General features: G+C 37.7%; 2 protein-coding genes across 2 annotated transcripts in view; both read right to left on the bottom strand.

The window, feature by feature from the left end:
• Positions 1-1,270: 1,270 nt before the first annotated feature.
• abcf3 (ATP-binding cassette, sub-family F (GCN20), member 3) lies at positions 1,271-14,038 on the bottom strand. The gene is made up of 21 exons (XM_059502556.1): positions 13,892-14,038; positions 12,580-12,721; positions 11,261-11,337; positions 11,023-11,078; positions 10,845-10,945; positions 10,594-10,716; positions 9,445-9,711; positions 8,504-8,584; positions 8,260-8,319; positions 8,064-8,120; positions 7,871-7,893; positions 7,742-7,797; positions 7,405-7,605; positions 6,204-6,280; positions 6,062-6,106; positions 5,852-5,984; positions 3,195-3,283; positions 3,026-3,117; positions 2,472-2,604; positions 2,002-2,089; positions 1,271-1,681 (listed from the first exon to the last, which is right to left on the bottom strand). Exons 1-21 carry the CDS (start codon positions 13,965-13,967, stop codon positions 1,523-1,525), a joined length of 2,136 nt encoding a protein of 711 aa, XP_059358539.1. The 5' UTR covers positions 13,968-14,038; the 3' UTR covers positions 1,271-1,522.
• A 1,813-nt stretch (positions 14,039-15,851) lies between these two features.
• Positions 15,852-16,414, bottom strand: part of polr2d (RNA polymerase II subunit D) — a 22,870-nt gene continuing 22,307 nt past the window's right edge. The window contains exons 3-4 of the mRNA XM_059500995.1: positions 16,312-16,407; positions 15,852-16,030 (exon numbers count right to left, since the gene is read on the bottom strand). Of these exons, the coding sequence (XP_059356978.1) occupies positions 15,952-16,030; positions 16,312-16,407 (175 nt within the window). The 3' untranslated portion in view covers positions 15,852-15,951. The remainder of the gene's footprint in view (positions 16,031-16,311; positions 16,408-16,414) is intronic.

Below are 16,414 nucleotides of genomic sequence, written 5' to 3' on the forward strand. Positions count from 1 at the left end.
ACAATTTTCCTTGGTCTTGCAGAGCTTGGTTCTTCAGTCTTATGATCGTGTAGTAATTTTTTTATTCTTTTGCTCTTTCATTAACAGACATCACAGCAGCTGGGTTATTAGGCTGCTATTACTTTAAGAGTTGCTAAACCGGATGCGGATCTTACACACATGCTCATAGCTTCACTAGTGCTTTAATACGAAATGATAAACTACAGCATGCATTGCTGTATATGAATGTGCAATTGAAGAGCACGTGCTACAAGTCCAGTATAACCACAGACAGGACAGGAAAATGCACTTTTATTTATCTATGGCCTGAGTGACAACATCTCATCTGACCACAGTTTACTGTTGTTCTGCTGAAGTTCCTCCACATCGATCTCTGCAATCATTTGACTTGCACCTGGTGCTGAGGTGAAGTGCGTATCTAAAATTGTCCTGTTTAACCTCTTGAGTGCCACTGGCCAAACCCATTTTGAAATCGGACAATGTGTTACCATAGAAATGGTACTTGAAAATCTTTTGGCGGTCTCCTCCCCTTGAATCAGTGTCATATTACACAATGTATTACAGTTTTTTAGAATCACAACTTTTCATAATATTGGCAACATATTGTCGGAAAGGTCTCAAGAGACCATATTTGGTTGGTTATTTTGTTTTATTGACGGAGATATTTAGACACTTGTGACAGAAAAATGCATTAAAAAAAATTCAATGTAGCTCTGATGGCACCCGGTGGCTGTTTGTGGTATAAGACCTTAATTAAACTCTTACAGGAACCTCAATTATTTTCATATCCACTTCAAATTTGGAACATAACTTTAGACAAAGAAGCCTTTAATTAGATTTTTTTTTTTTCATTTAAGATTCAAAATTATTTGGTCAAATATTTATTTTATAAGAAATAAATGCATTTTATTTACAGCAAATTTAAACTTCTTTAAAATTCTGAGACTTTATTTTGAAATGATTCCACTTATGCAATATTCTGCAGATTGTCATCTTTATATTATAAAAAAAAAATCCACCTTCAGGTCTGTTTTCCAAAGTGTTCATGAATAATTACAAATTTAGGTTTGGATAGTGCACTTTCACATCTATGTTCAAAAATGAGGGGAGGGGCTTAAAGGGTTAATGTTGTCATATATACATTCAGTATAGAAGAGTGAGTGACTGGGGTTACAAACCCTGGCCCTGCATTAAACTGGAAAAATTAATGCATTAATGCAGATTAAAATGCTTATTTTGACAGCACTAATAAAAGAGACCAGACACAAAATTAAAAACGTTGGACAGTTTTTCTTTTTATTACCGTATGTTGGTGATCTTTTAAAAGCGGTTTGGAGTATAACATCTGTTAGTGCATATGTCTGCTTCACCTTTCTTACATCATCTTTAATACATGTCATCTACACAACAGTTCGGGGAGCGTCCGGACATGAACATGTGTCTGAGCCGCATTATTTAGGGAGCTTGAAGTTGAATGGGACTACAGACGCTCTCATCGGATGGCACTTTTGGTGCATCCCCATCACAAGTATCCCTCCCGACGAAACTGTTCCTGCAAGATATCCTTGTACTCATCAAAGCCTCCATCCACGCGGTGAACTCGCCCCGCCTCGCAAACCCAGAGCTCCTTACAAACCATCCGGATCAGGCGCTCGTCATGGGACACCAGAACCACACCGCCCTGACAGAGAACCAGTTTACCAGTTACAGTCAAAACAAAAACTATTCAGAAGCCAGGTATCATTTTTGATTTTTTTTTTTACTAGTGGATGCAAGACATTATAGTTCATTTATGTAAGAGAGGATAGCACAAAGTAAACTATGAAATATTATACCCAAACAGTTCTTCATATAGTGGACTACCAGAAAATGTGATAAATTATTCAGACACTTTAACCTGAGCATGTTTTGCCTAAGTGTTTTTTCTTTAAATGCTAATGCGATTTTTTTCCACCACAGACTGAATAAACATGTCGACACACGAGAAGATTCTGCTCTTACTCTGAACTTGTTGAGGGCTTTTCCCAAGGCTTCAATCGTCTCCATGTCCAGATGATTCGTCGGCTCGTCCAGAATGTAGAAGTTGGGGCTATAATCGAAAGTCAGATTCGTTAACATCTGTCAAAACGAGGCTCAGAATGATTAAATGAGGTTTGGAAGATGCAAATGAGTGTCTTTCAGAAGGTCAGTCTGTGAAAATCTGGGTGTAAATGAGGGTTAACAAACTAAAACACACACAAAAGAATTTGACATACATATACATATATACACACCTTATGTTATAGCATAATATCGCATATTTATAAATGCACAAAACAAAATATAATTAATTTAAATAGCAACAATTAAGCATCAAACAGATTCAACATTAATGAACAAAAATGATAGTTGCATGATACTATAAGAAAACTAGTTAGATGCAGCAGGAGCAAAAGCATGTGCCCATGAGAGTGTGTTAATGCGTGTTTTACCAGGGCATGGTCATCTGAGCGAAAGCCACACGACTCTTCTGTCCTCCTGACAGACTGGCGACGGGCCGGGTGGCCAGCTCCCCCGTGATGCCATACCCTCCCAGCTGATGACGGTACTCCTCCTCTGTGTGACCTGACGCATGAAAACAGCAGTGTTCAGCTGAACCTACTTCAGATTAGCAGAAGTAGCTATTTATATTTATTGCTATGTCAGCATCTATGGCTTCCCTAATAGTAGACCGTTCATTCAAACAGAAAACATACCGTTTACTATACATACATTTTAAAGATACTATACGTCAGCCGTGCATTTAACTTCCATAATGTGTCATATTAGAGAAACTGAACATACAAGTGCATGTGACATGAGCAACAAAGACCTAGAATAACCGGTCATCATCACAGAGACTGTCTCAGTGTGTGGCTGTGAACGATGTGACTAATATCTTCATTAATGAACAGGACTTGAGTTATCAGAAGTGTCTCTGTAGGGGTCAGCGATGTAATCCTGATGATTTCTGATGAGGATATAAAGTGCCAATTTGAGGAATTACCAGGGAATCTTTTGAGCAGCAGTTCTATTGAGCAGACATTCAGATCCAGCTGATCCACGTGATGCTGACTGAAATAACCGATCTTCAAGTTTCTGTTTGAAAAGACAAAGACATAGAAGTAAGAGACAGACAGAGGGTCTAGTGTCGTCAGCGTCAGAGTGAGGCTCACCTGTGGGCGTATCTGGTGCCATTGACAGGCGTCAGCTCTCCCATCAGCAGCTTCAGTACAGTGGATTTACCAGCTCCATTCTCACCCACCTACAGACAGACACATACATACAACCAATGAATGAGTGCTCTCGAAAACCAAACCAAAACAAAAATAAAACAACATAAAACAAAGCAAAAACCAAACAAAACACAACAAAACCAAAATAAACAAACAAAAAAGTAACCAAAATATGATACATGGATTTCATGGATAAATGTTAAACATGATCGAAATTTTGACGTTTCCTTTCTTCCTTTCATTGCAAAAACACTTGAACGAGCTGTGTTCAACCAAGTCTCTGCCTTTCTCACACACAACAACCTGCTTGACAGCAACCAATCTGGCTTCAGAAGTGGACATTCAACTGAGACTGCCTTGCTCTCAGTTGTTGAAGTCCTAACACTGGCAAGAGCAGAATCCAAATCTTCAGTACTTATCCTGCTTGATCTATCCGCTGCTTTTGACACGGTTAACCACCAGATCCCCCTATCAACCCTACTGGCAAAAGGCATCTCAGGAACCACACTTCAATGGTTTGAGTCTTACCTATCAGATAGGTCCTTCAAAGTATCTTGGAGAGGTGAGGTGTCCAAGTCACAACATCTAACTACTGGGGTGCCTCAGGGCTCAGTTCTTGGACCACTTCTCTTCTCTGTCTACATGGCATCATTAGGTTCTGTCATTCAGAAACATGGCTTTTCATACCACTGCTATGCTGATGACACTCAACTCTTCCTCTCATTCCATCCTGATGATCCGACGGTAGCTATTCGCATCTCAGCTTGTCTAACAGACATTTCTTCCTGGATCCTTCAACTCAACCTTGCCAAGACAGAACTGCTTGTGGTTCCAGCAAACCCATCGTTTCATCACAATTTCACCATCAAGTTAGGCACATCAACCATAACTCTTTCAAAAACAGCTAGAAGCCTTGGAGTTATGATCAATGATCAGCTGACTTTCTCAGACCACATTGCTAAAACTGTCTGATCCTGCAGATTTGCTTTATTCAACATCAAGAAGATCAGGTCCTTTCTTTCGAAACATGCTAGGCAAGGCAAGTTTATTTATATAGCACATTTCGTACACAATGGTAATTCAAACTGGTGATAAAGGCATGAACCAGTTTTTCCAAGTCTTGACTGGAAACAAAACATCTAATTCTTGAAATATTTTTTAGATGATAGTATGCTGATTTAGTTACTGCTTTGACATGACTACTGAAACTAAGGTCTGTCTCCAGAATCAGACCAAGATTCCTGACTTGATTTTTAGTTGTTTGACCCCTAGAGTCAAGGTATGCATTCACCTTGAAAACTTCATCTTTGTTTCCAAATGCAATGACTTCAGTTTTTTCCTTGTTTAACTGAAGAAAGTTCTGGCACATCCAACTATTAATTTCATCAATGCATTGGAAGAGGGAGTCAATGGGGCCTCTGCATGCGGCACAACTTCTTGTTCAAGCTCTTGTTCTGTCCAGGCTGGACTATTGCACTGCCCTCTTGGCAGGTCTTCCAGCCAATTCTATCAAACCTTTAGAATTAATTCAGAATGTGGCAGCAAGATTAATTTTTAATCAGCCGAAAAGAATATACAACACACCTTTGTTTATCAATTTGCACTGACTTCCAATAGCTGCTCGTATAAAATTCAAGGCATTGATGTTTGCCTACAAAACTACCACTGGCTCTGCACCCATTTACCTAAATTTGTTACTTCAAACTTATGTGCCCTCTAGAAGCTTGCGTTCTGCAAGTGAACGTCGCTTGATTGTGCCATCCCAAAGAAGCACAAAGTCACTTTTACGGACTTTTAAATTAAATGTTCCTCCTGATGGAATGACCTCCCCAACTCAATCCGAGCAGTTGAGTCCTTAACCATCTTCAAGAATCGGCTTAAAAAACCTCTCTTCCATCTTTATTTGACCCTCTAACTTTAACACTAACTATTCTAATTCTATTCTTTAAAAAAAAAAAAGAAAGACCTCTAACACTAGCTTGCTCTATTCTTTTTATATTCTATCAGTGTTCTTTTTATTTATTATATTATTTAAAAGCCCTCGCTACATGTGCTGCGTTTAAGCTAACAGACTTGTTATAGCACTTATATATCATTGCTCTTTTTGATTGCTTCCACTGTCCTCATCTGTAAGTCGCTTTAGATAAAAGCGTCTGCTAAATGAATAAATGTAAATGTAAACCTGTTTCACACACAATATCCTGCACAACTTCTGACTGATAGTTTAGAGTTTTTTCTTTTTACCAGTTTTTTTTTCCTTTTCTTTTTTTTCCCCAGTAAAAGCTTTTTTTAGTATAATTGTAAACATTTCCAGCTTCCACAGGTTAACATTCTAACTAATTTTGTACTTGATATACTAAAAATTATTCTTTAGCACTTCTTAAGGTCCTCTAAGTGTACTCAACTCTGCTGTTTTTGGACACCATTAATATATATGAACTAAAACTCACTTTTAACATTCGATCTCTATATTTAAAAAAAAAAACTTTATTTAGTCACCACTTGTGTGCTAGTGTATGAAAGATGGTTCAAGTGTACTACAAAAGGTGACTAAATACATTTTTATACATATGTACAAAATGTATAAAAATACATACGATGCAAATGCGAGACTCCAGATCAGCCGAGACGCTGAGGCCGTTGAAGATTCGCTGGTCAGGATTGTAGCCGAACTCCACCTCATCCAGCTGCAGGATCGGAGGAGACAGCTTCTCAAAGTTATCTGGGAAACTGTTGGGAGATCAGAACAAAACTCTCTTTCACTTCTGAGAGGAGTCGGTTACACAAATACATACAGCGAAACTCACCGTAAGACGGCTTCAGACTCCTTGACTAAGGGCTTGAGTTCAGGCCTGTGAGAGACACACACACACACACACACACACACGGTGAGCCTACAGCGAGTGTGTTTGATCAATAATGAACATGTGTCAGGGATGTCACACTTACAGTTTCTCCAGCAGCTTGAGTTTGCTCTGCACTTGAGCGGCTCTGTTGGCATTATATCTGAACCGGTCAATAAACACCTGAGAGACAACATTAACAGAAGATTCAACTGGACGCTTTTCAATTAATATATATATATATATAAAAAATGTTTGTATATTAAGAAATAAGTACTTTTTCAATTCTGGTTAATCATCATCAGTCAATAAAAACCCATTTTGATCAAAGAATGCTAACAATATTATTGATACAAGCAGACATGTATAATGCATTCAGGAATTATTTAGACACGGCAACTTTCCTTCTTTTGAAATGTTATGTTGCAGCTAGGGCTGCAAGATTAGGAGGAAAAATAAAATATAAAATTAACTGCAATTGTCCAATAATGTATCATAACTGTGATAAAAAAAAAAAAAAAAAAAAAAAGGTCAGGATTTCTTTGTTTTGCATTTGTAGGGCTGCAACATCTGCTCAATTTTGTGATTTTATATTTTCTTTATTTATTCACTTTTTAACGCCATGCCAGCATCAAGGCCATTACCATTGTATCTCAGAATAAATTACACAACATATGCAATCAACAAAAAGTTATTAAAGACATTTTAGATCTACAGTGGCCAAAATAAAAAAATTCTTGAATATATTCAGGTGATAGATCTTTAAATAAATCCGTTAACACACACCTCTGAATAAAACCTGGACTATTTACATTAAAAACGGAACAATATAATAAAATATGCTTCACGGTCATTTTAGTTTTTATGATTTTTAAACAATATGGTTATATAATTCTTAATAATTGATTATCAAAAAAAAAAAAAGTTAAATAAGAAGTTTAAAAAAATCAATAAATAGTAAAATAAGAGTCTTATATTGACTGTAAACCATGTGTGAATGAACACATTGCCGCGCTTCACTCTGAGACACGCAGCACATATATTTGAGTAATTAAATCACAGCTTTTGCGATTTCTGAAAAGCACCGAGCCAAATTGTGATTTTGGTTTATTTTCTATTAATAGTGCAGCCCTAGTTGCACAGTAGTGAATCCATACAGCTTTATAACGACAGGAGGACGATAATAAACATGAAAGTATTGTAAGGACTTGTAAGGGACACAAATGTAACTTGTTTTCTCCTCCTTCAGCACTATGGTCCGGTAAAGGCAGGAGTTCTCCATCAGTTCTGTGGATGTGCTCTGGTACCTGTATATGTTCTCTGTACTGTAACTGAGCTTCATATTCTCTCTGCTGGTTCTTCAGTCGGTCTTCTTTCGTCTTGATGAAGTTCTCGTAGTCCCCGCGGTAGCTCTCCAGCCGCTGCGAGTGCAGGTGTATGATGTCCGTCACCACCGCGTTCAAGAAGTTACGATCGTGAGACACCACGAGGATGGTGGACTGCCACGTCTACACAAAGAACACTTACATTACGTCTTCCACATTAATGAGGCTGTGGCCCTTGAGACACGCCGTTCCTGTAGAACCAGTTAATGCCACTGCTCCAGCCATTAAAGCAGACTCTGTCTGTCTGAAAAACACTTACTTGTAAATAGTTTTCCAGCCACAGAATGGCTCGTACGTCCAACATGTTTGTGGGCTCTGAACAGAAAAGCAGTGATGTAACTCTATCAATATTTAATATTCCGAACCATAGTGTGTACATTTTCCTCACCATCGAGTAGCAGCAGATCAGGCCTGTAAAAAACAAATCACAAAATAGAAAAAATACTTAAATTTACTGATTAGTTAAGAAAGCTAGCTTTCATTTAAATGATTAAAATAAAATTGTGATAATAGTAATCTAATTTGCAATAAAAGCGCACTATTATTTAATCAACGTTGTTAATAATGAATAATAAACTTACCGTGCAAACAGGGCTCTTGCTAAAGCTAATCTCATCCTCCAGCCTCCAGAAAACTCCCTACAATAAACACACACACATCATTAACCACTGCAGGTGTGTAGAAATCAGACAGTTTTCATTTCTAATGTTTCTATTTTCTGCAGAGACGTGGAGAAGAGGCTTATAAGTGATTATTACTGCATGGCTACGCACTCACTTGGTTGTTTGCTGTTGCATTACGGCTGAAAAGCCTAAACCAGCAAGAATCACAGATGCTCTGAAGAGTGGGAAACAAATCAGTAATGAATATTGTATGATCTATGCTTACACTGCTTAACTTCAAACACTAAATAACAATATAAAACTATTGAAGAAAGATGTGTAACATTCTTACACCTGTCTGAAGAATGCAAAGTAATTCTGTTTTATCTGATAATACACACAGATTATTTTCTGCTCACCTGGCCGGCGCTTTATCCGCTTCGATCTCTTCCAGTTTAGCATAAATCTCCGAAAGACGAACACTTTCTAATCCATCTGCACTGAAAGATTAAAGACAGAGACAGGAGTAGATGCAATGACAACCACAATGTGTTTGTTCTTTTAATCTGGTTTATTTCTGTTTCTTTGCATGAGCTCTGTTCTGTAAGCTCCAATATTACTTTGTTGATGATGAAATGATCGAGTGATTCAAATTAACACCGGTTTGCTCTTTATATACCAAAACGGGTGCACCAGTGACAAAATTACATAATTGGCTTGAGAAATGTGTCATTCGATCACTTGGGATGCTCTGCAGTGAATGGGTGCCGTCAAAATGAGAGTCCAAACAGCTGATAAAAGCATCACAATGAAACACACCGCTCCAGTCCATCAGTTCACATCCGGAGAAGACAAACGCTTGTATGAATCCATCAAATCTAAATATATGAGCTAAAATATGAATGCATAGAACTTTCTCCAGTGAAAAGGTGTTCTGGTCTGAATCAGGAGAGAAATCTGCACAGATCAAGCAGCGTTTAAACAAATATGCGAGAGACAACAGCAGATGCACTTTTTCACTGGAGGAAGTGTTATTATGGATTATAGACTCGATGTGTTTGAGTTAAAATCATCTTAATGCTGGATGTGTTTCAGCTTTTGTCTTCTCCAGATGTTCACTGATGGACTGGAGTGCTGTGGATTATTGTGATGTTTTTATCAGACTCTCATTCTGACGGCACCCATTCACTGCAGAGCATCCATTGATGAGACACTGATGCAGTGCTACAGTTCTCCAAACCTGATGAAGACACAAACTCTTCTACATCTTGGACGGTCTGAGGGCGAGTGCATTTCCAGCAAATGTTCATTTCTGTGTGAAGCAGATTAAAGAAACGACGAGCGGTTGTGTTTGACGTACGTTCCATTGGCGATGTGTGTGTTGAGCGTGCGCTCCTCCTTCAGCAGCTCCTCTCGAACCGTGTCGCTCTCTAGGACGCTCTGCAGAGCCACGGTGTCGTCTCCAGCCACTTCCTGCTCCACGTGCAGAATAGAGATGTGCAGAGGGACTCGCAGGCTGCGGCTCGCCAGCATCTTCAACAGAGTGGTCTTCCCGAGCCCGTTCCGGCCGATGAGACCGTAGCGCCTCCCGCTGGCCAGACACAGCTCTGCACCCTGCAGCAGGCACCTGTGAACACACAGACACATGCTCCGAACACACTTCTGCTTCATCAAGATATTCACACGTGTGACCCTGGAGCACAAAACCAGTCTTAAGTGTACGTTTTTTAAAAACTGAGATTTCTGCATCATCTGAAGCTGAATAAATCATCTCTCCATTGATGTCTGGTTTGTTCGGAGGACAATATTTGTCTGAGATGCAACTATTTGAAAATCTGGAATCTGAGGGAGCAAAACAATCTAAATATTGAGAAAATCATCTTTAAAGTTGTCCAAGTGAAGTTTGAGCAATGCATATTACTGATCAAAAATGAAGTTTTGATATATTTACGGTAGGACATTTACTAAATATCTTTACTTAATATCCTAATGATTTTTGGCATAACAGAAGAATGGGTAATTTTGACTCATACAATGTATTGTTAGCAATTACTACACACATACCACAGAGACTTAAGAGTGTTTTTGTCCTCCAGGGTCATGCATGTTCTTGTCAAAGAATAAAATCAGCAAAACCAATATTCGTTCATTAATTATTCTAATTGCATGATGCTTATGGTTTGCAAGAAATGTAGCCTGTATTTAAATATCCTCTGAATCAGTCTGGTGAATGAACTCACTGAATCAGTTACTAAATCACTTAATGTTAAGCTCTCATTACTTTTACTGCTGTGTGTCTCAAAACAAAGCAAGTTGTGTGTACTTCAGGTTCACATTGTCTGAAAAATCAGCATGTAGTCTTTTTTACATTTCTGAAGTCGGTTTTGTTTCTAATGTAACTCATTCAGTCCCCAGACATTTTCACAAGATTGGTATCTCCTGACTGAATCATTTGTGTGTTGTTTAGTTTAGTAGCCAGTGTTTCTGACGATCATCAGTGATTTCTCACCTCTCCCCAAAAGACACGTCGAAATTCTCGATGCGGATGTCGTAACTTCGATTCTTCCCAGACGAATCGACGCGGTTTTCTTTCTTACTGCTCGCCTGACTGGCTGAGGCCTCCTCCAGGACCCTTCAAAACACATCCAGACACAAAGACACGACCCATCAGCCATCCACCGACCTCCACAAACTCAAGATCAGTAGATCAAGATCAGGACGAGAACAAAAACAGCTCGTAGTCGTTCCAGCAGGACTCACAGTGGAGACGGTGAGGATTTCTGCGAGTCTTTCTCGTTTCTGCGCTCATGCTTGGCTTTCAGTTTGGCTTCAGCTTTCTCTAGTTTCTTGGCATCCACAGTCTAACAAAACGGGAGACGTTAATAAAGATAAAGGTACTGGACGCAGCAATCAAGAGGGGAAGACAGGAAGATCTCACTGTATTGGGATTCCTCTTCAGCATCCAGATCCCATGAACATCGTTAGCAGTTGATCCTGAAAGAGATCATCAGGCATTTACACTGAAGCTTCCTTCAGATGCTCAGAGAAACGGTGGTGTATTTCTGCCAAAACCTGAATCAATTTCTTGTATGATTTATGCCAACTAGCTGTTATGCATCATCACTAAAAGCCTCTAATGACGTATAATAAGATGAAGACATTATCCGTGGTCTCACCTGCGTCAGCAGACACCTGTGATAACTGCACGGGAGCCTCCAGTAGCACCTGCTGCTGTCCAGAGTCACATCTAGTGCTGAGAACAACACATGATCATTCACAAACGCTCTTACACAGACCGAGAGAGGGAACTGAATGGGAGAATAGGACTAGAAGCACTACTACAAATATAAACACTTAGACAAAAGCTACCTAAACATTCAAATGTGTAACTTCTGAGGATAAAATCTAGAAGACTTCAGCCATCTACTGGCCATTACTGTCATAACATGATTCTGACCTGATGTATTATTCACTAGATGGCAGCACAGTGCTGTTGTTGTATTGAGTTTAACCCATAAAAACATGGATGTAGTGTCCATGACGTCACCCATAGACTCCTGAAGTGCGTTTTTGAAGCTTACAGTGTGCAGAGCGGGCCATCTCCATCTTGGCGTCACCGCGCGACTCTCCCGGACAATCGAAAATGGGCAAAAAGGCGGGAGCTATTTGCTGAAGCCACGCCCACCTAGCACGACGGCAAACCACCTGTCACTCAAGTGGCCACGCCCTTAACTATGCAGAACTTTAAGTCTTAATATCATTTAAATGGATAAGTTATATAAAAAATTCACCCTCCTTACAGTTGTTAGACCAAACTCTTTATTAGCACCAGGCTGTAAACATGTTTTTTCTGCTGTAAAGTTGGGCGTTTTAACATGAAGAGTCTGTGGGATTGACTCTCTCCTGCAGCCGGTCGATGAATTACAGTTTTAGTCACTTCCTTGTTGGCTTCATGAGAGAGCGGGAGGTTGCCGCTCGGTTTAACCACTACAAACACATCCGTTAACAAAATATTGTGCAATATGTGGAATTTTTTTAAAGTTCTTATGTGTTGTTTCTCATGATTGTGATTCTTGGGTCAGCGCAGACATTTCCTCAAAGGTCCTGCTTACTTCAGATATACATCTAAACTTTCTCATCTAAAGCTCTGTTTGTTCATAAACTGCTTTCCTAACTAGAATTTCTCAAATTAAACTAAAATATAAGAAATGTGTTCTTAAAATGGAATGGTAACTAAAATTATAGATTACTGAAACGTAACAAAAGTCATCTGAAAGGTGTTACAATTATTTAAAAACTGTTATCTGGAGCGGATGAAGGTTCATTTCTGTTTCTGTGGCCTGCCATACATTTCTACAAGCGTCATGCAAGCATGAGATGGCAGATGGCTCCAGTACGTAAACATCATCATCTCATCGGACACTCATCAACATCCTCTCTGTTTCTAGACAGAACATTAACATCATAAACCCCAGCTCTGTGCTGGATCTCTTACAGCTGGAGTGTGTTGAACATCTGGAAGCAGATTTTCCGGATGTCGTCTTCATTCTTGTCTCCGACGTCTTGCAGAACATCGCCGATGGCATCAAACACTTCCTCTCCATCCTCGAAATCTGAGCCGCCGCTGTCCAACACGCCTGCAGGATCACACACACACACACACACACACACACACCCTCAGCAAACAACAGGATTTACTCCAGACACATTACACTTCTAGAGTACTTCACATCTTTAACAGCAGGCAGATATAGACAATTAAACAACTTATTTTTAGTGTTATATGAGTGTTACATACTGTAAAAAAATATGATTTGGTTTTCATTTGGTTTAATTTACCCACCCTGGCCATTAAATATAAATGCATGCATTTTTTAAACAAATAAATACTATAAAATTGATAGTACAATTAACCCTTTTTAATAAACATGGATATAAATATTAAAAACTGAATTACAGAGGAGCAAGTGTCACCAGAATACCAGTATCCTCCCAAAGTGCCATACTGATTTCACTTTAAGTCACACTGGTGCACCAAATATGTTTTTAATGCATGTCATGGTGCTATAAAGAAAAATTTAAATAGCACTAATTCATGCATGCCACTGTTTCATATTGTGCTCATAAATTAATGACGTTTTCAGTTTACTTGCTGTGAATAACAATCCAGATCTATCTTCCATTTGAACAAATAAAGCAGGGGTTAAAACTGCATACTTCATTAATAAGGCCTATTTACACTGAAATTAATAAGAACAATTTATATTTACACGTGTATCTGCATAAAAAATATTTTGGAGAAAGTAAATGAAGGCATAATCTGTTATTCACAAGCATGCAGTCATTTAAGTTGATCTTTGCATTTCATTACTTTTAATGATATTTCTATATTTCGTCTTTCTGAATGACATCGTTTATATTATCGATCACGTGATCTACCTAGAACTGATGGGTTCTCTTAATGCTCGTTAAATAACACGTCAGGCACATACGGTTACATTGATATTGTATTATATATTAATGAGGAGACGGTAAATCATATCTGTGAAACCGTGTCACTCAAACTTCACTACAGCTGCTTTATTTATCGGATATGAACACGTTGTGAAATTATGCCTTGATTTAATTTTTAACTCCGGAGTCTGTTTCTTAAATTATTTCGAGGATAATGTCCTCAGATTCGTCTGTTAGCATGATCAACACATCAGCAGCTCTTTCTCATCTAATGTATGAACTCCTGACAATAACAGCGCGTTTAAGGTGTAATACAGAGATATTAATGTCGCAGATATGTACAGTAACGTTACCAGTGATATAATCGAAGAGTTCGGAGTCGATCTGTGGAAACTCGTTCTTCAGTATTTGCACATACGCCGCCATCATTCACGCGCACCGGGCCGAACACAGCGCGCATGCGCAGCGGCGCGGCAATAACACGTGCACGTCACGTCGCCTCGGAAAGCAGTGACGTCGGTGGTTCAAACATGAGTGTTTATGAACAGATGAATGGCGTGGCGGAGTTGAAATTGTTGCAAGCATTTTTATACAATTTTGAGAGCTTTTGGTTTAAAAATTCCAGCATCATTATTAAAGAAATGTGGTGGCATTGACTGGATTTTTACTTAAATGTGACTTAAATCTGTATAAATAAGTTTTGCGATATTGGAAACTAGCACACACCAATAAGTTCACAAAACACAATTCCTGGAAACTATGAAGAAGGTGGCAAAAATTAAAAACAAATAATAATAATAATAAAAAAGATTTTACTTTTGTTAGCTAAGAATTGTATTCACAAGTGTAAATCTGTAAAAACTACACCGTCTATTATTTAGGAATTTTTTAGACAACACTCAAAAATGTGTCAAAAATAAAACAAAAAATCTGGAATCTTGTTAGATTTGATAAATATAAAGTATTTATTTTACTTTTTTATCCTGTTTAAACTGTATTTATTAATATGAATGATTTATAGATTACTATATTTTTTTGTATTCTGTGTAAGTCTAAGTCCCTCTTAAAAACTGATGTCTTTAAATGCAAGTTGTTTGCCAATTTGCTTTGTAAATTTGTAATTTTTTTATATACTTCAATAAAAAAATAAATAATAATAATAATAATAATAATTAGCTTTAGCTAAAATCCTTTGCTTTGAAAGTAAATTGTATATTTCTTTCTTTCAATGTAGCCTATGTGATTGGGAGATTGGGACGTTGTCAACATCAGTGTTAGCTGCACAAGATAACGCTCTCCATTCATTTAGTTTAATATTACATTCATAGCTTATTTAAACCTAATACTTAATAATTAATCCTATTTATAAACACTGTAGAAAGAGACTTTAGAAATACTAGAATACAAAAACTAATTATATAAAACATTATACTGACTTTATCTGTGAAGATTGTTTTCAGACCCATTCCCCCCAGAAGAAACAAGTGATTTTGAAAAAGAAAGAAGGAACATTTTTAATAGTTTTTTTTTTTTATTGTAATTTAAAAATGTAAAATTAGATTTCAGTTAATGCTTTGTGTTTGGATCATAAAATTCTCATGAAACAGTCAATATCTGAATTAATATCCTATTTATTCTTTCACTGTGGGACTAAAGTTGAACAAATTCAGTAGAACGATCCTACATTTTTTTCACACTACAGGTGCTGGTCATCTAATTAGAATATCATCAAAAAGATTATTTATTTCATTAATTCCATTTCAAAATGTGTATATTATATTCATTCATTACACACAGACTGATATTTCTTTTAATTTTGATGAGTATAACTGACAACGAAGGAAAATCCCAAGTTCTGTATCTCAGAAAATTAGTATATTACTTAAGACCAATACAAAGAAAGGGTTTTTAGAAATTCTGGCCAAATGAAAAGTATAAAAATGAATTTGGAATTTTCCTTAGTTGTCGGTTATAAATATCAAAATTAAAAGAAATAAACATTTGAAATATATCAGTCTGTGTGTAATGAATGAATATAATATACAAGTTTCACTTTTTGAATGGGATCAGTGAAATAAATCAACTTTTTGATGATATTCTAATTATATGACCAGCACCTGTATGTCTGCTGCTTTTGTGACTGATGTGCTCCAGGAACCTGTTCTGTGAGGTTTTTGTAATACAATTAAATACACAAAGGTGTATAGTGTTCTCAAATATAATTTAAATTTTTAATTTCTTTTATTCGATTTGCATTTCTATTATGTATAATATTACTGACTGCAGCTGCATGACACTGAGACAGTCAATTTGATCAAAAACACTTTATTTTTCAGAACAACAGCACATTAAACAAGGACAGAAGGGAACAATGACAGCAGTATATCATCTTGAGTGAGTGAAGGATGCAGGTTCAGTACTGGAAGCTACGTTTGGTCTGAATGTCGTCCAGGATTTGCTGTAACTCCTCGTCCTCAAACCGGCCTTCCAAACTAATAAAGAATTATAAAAAAACAATACAATAAACAAATAATGCAAACAAACAGCTCATTTTCAGTTCAACAGTCTCATAAAACATCAACCCAAATGTATCGAATGTGTTCTCTGAAGAAAACACTCCTCTAGTTAAACAGCAGATAAGCTTTTAACATCACAGTAAAGAGTTAAATGAGTCTAGTTTCAGACTGATGGTTACACGAATGTATTTCCACCTGTGAGATTGTTTCTGTGTGTGTGTGTGTGTGTGTGTGTGAAGGAAAGAAGCGTGCCTGACCTGGGGATGAGTGCTTTGGCCTCCTCTGCTGCCTCCGGACACAGATTGGCTAAACTGGCCAACTCAAACTTATGAAGCTTCTTCTGCAGAAGCAAGCTGTGAA

This window comes from Carassius carassius, chromosome 20 (genome assembly GCF_963082965.1).
Source record: "Carassius carassius chromosome 20, fCarCar2.1, whole genome shotgun sequence".
Taxonomy (NCBI): domain Eukaryota; kingdom Metazoa; phylum Chordata; class Actinopteri; order Cypriniformes; family Cyprinidae; genus Carassius; species Carassius carassius.

Excerpts from the sequence above, each read along its gene's own strand:
- abcf3 (XM_059502556.1), bottom strand. The coding sequence starts at position 13,967 with ATGATGGCGGCGTATGTGCAAATACTGAAGAACGAGTTTCCACAGATC. Across the intron at positions 7,894-8,063 it reads GCAAGAGCCCTGTTTGCACG|GCCTGATCTGCTGCTACTCG; the intron begins GTAAGTTTATTA and ends TGTTTTTTACAG. Across the intron at positions 7,606-7,741 it reads GGCTGGAAAACTATTTACAA|ACGTGGCAGTCCACCATCCT; the intron begins GTAAGTGTTTTT and ends TTCTTTGTGTAG.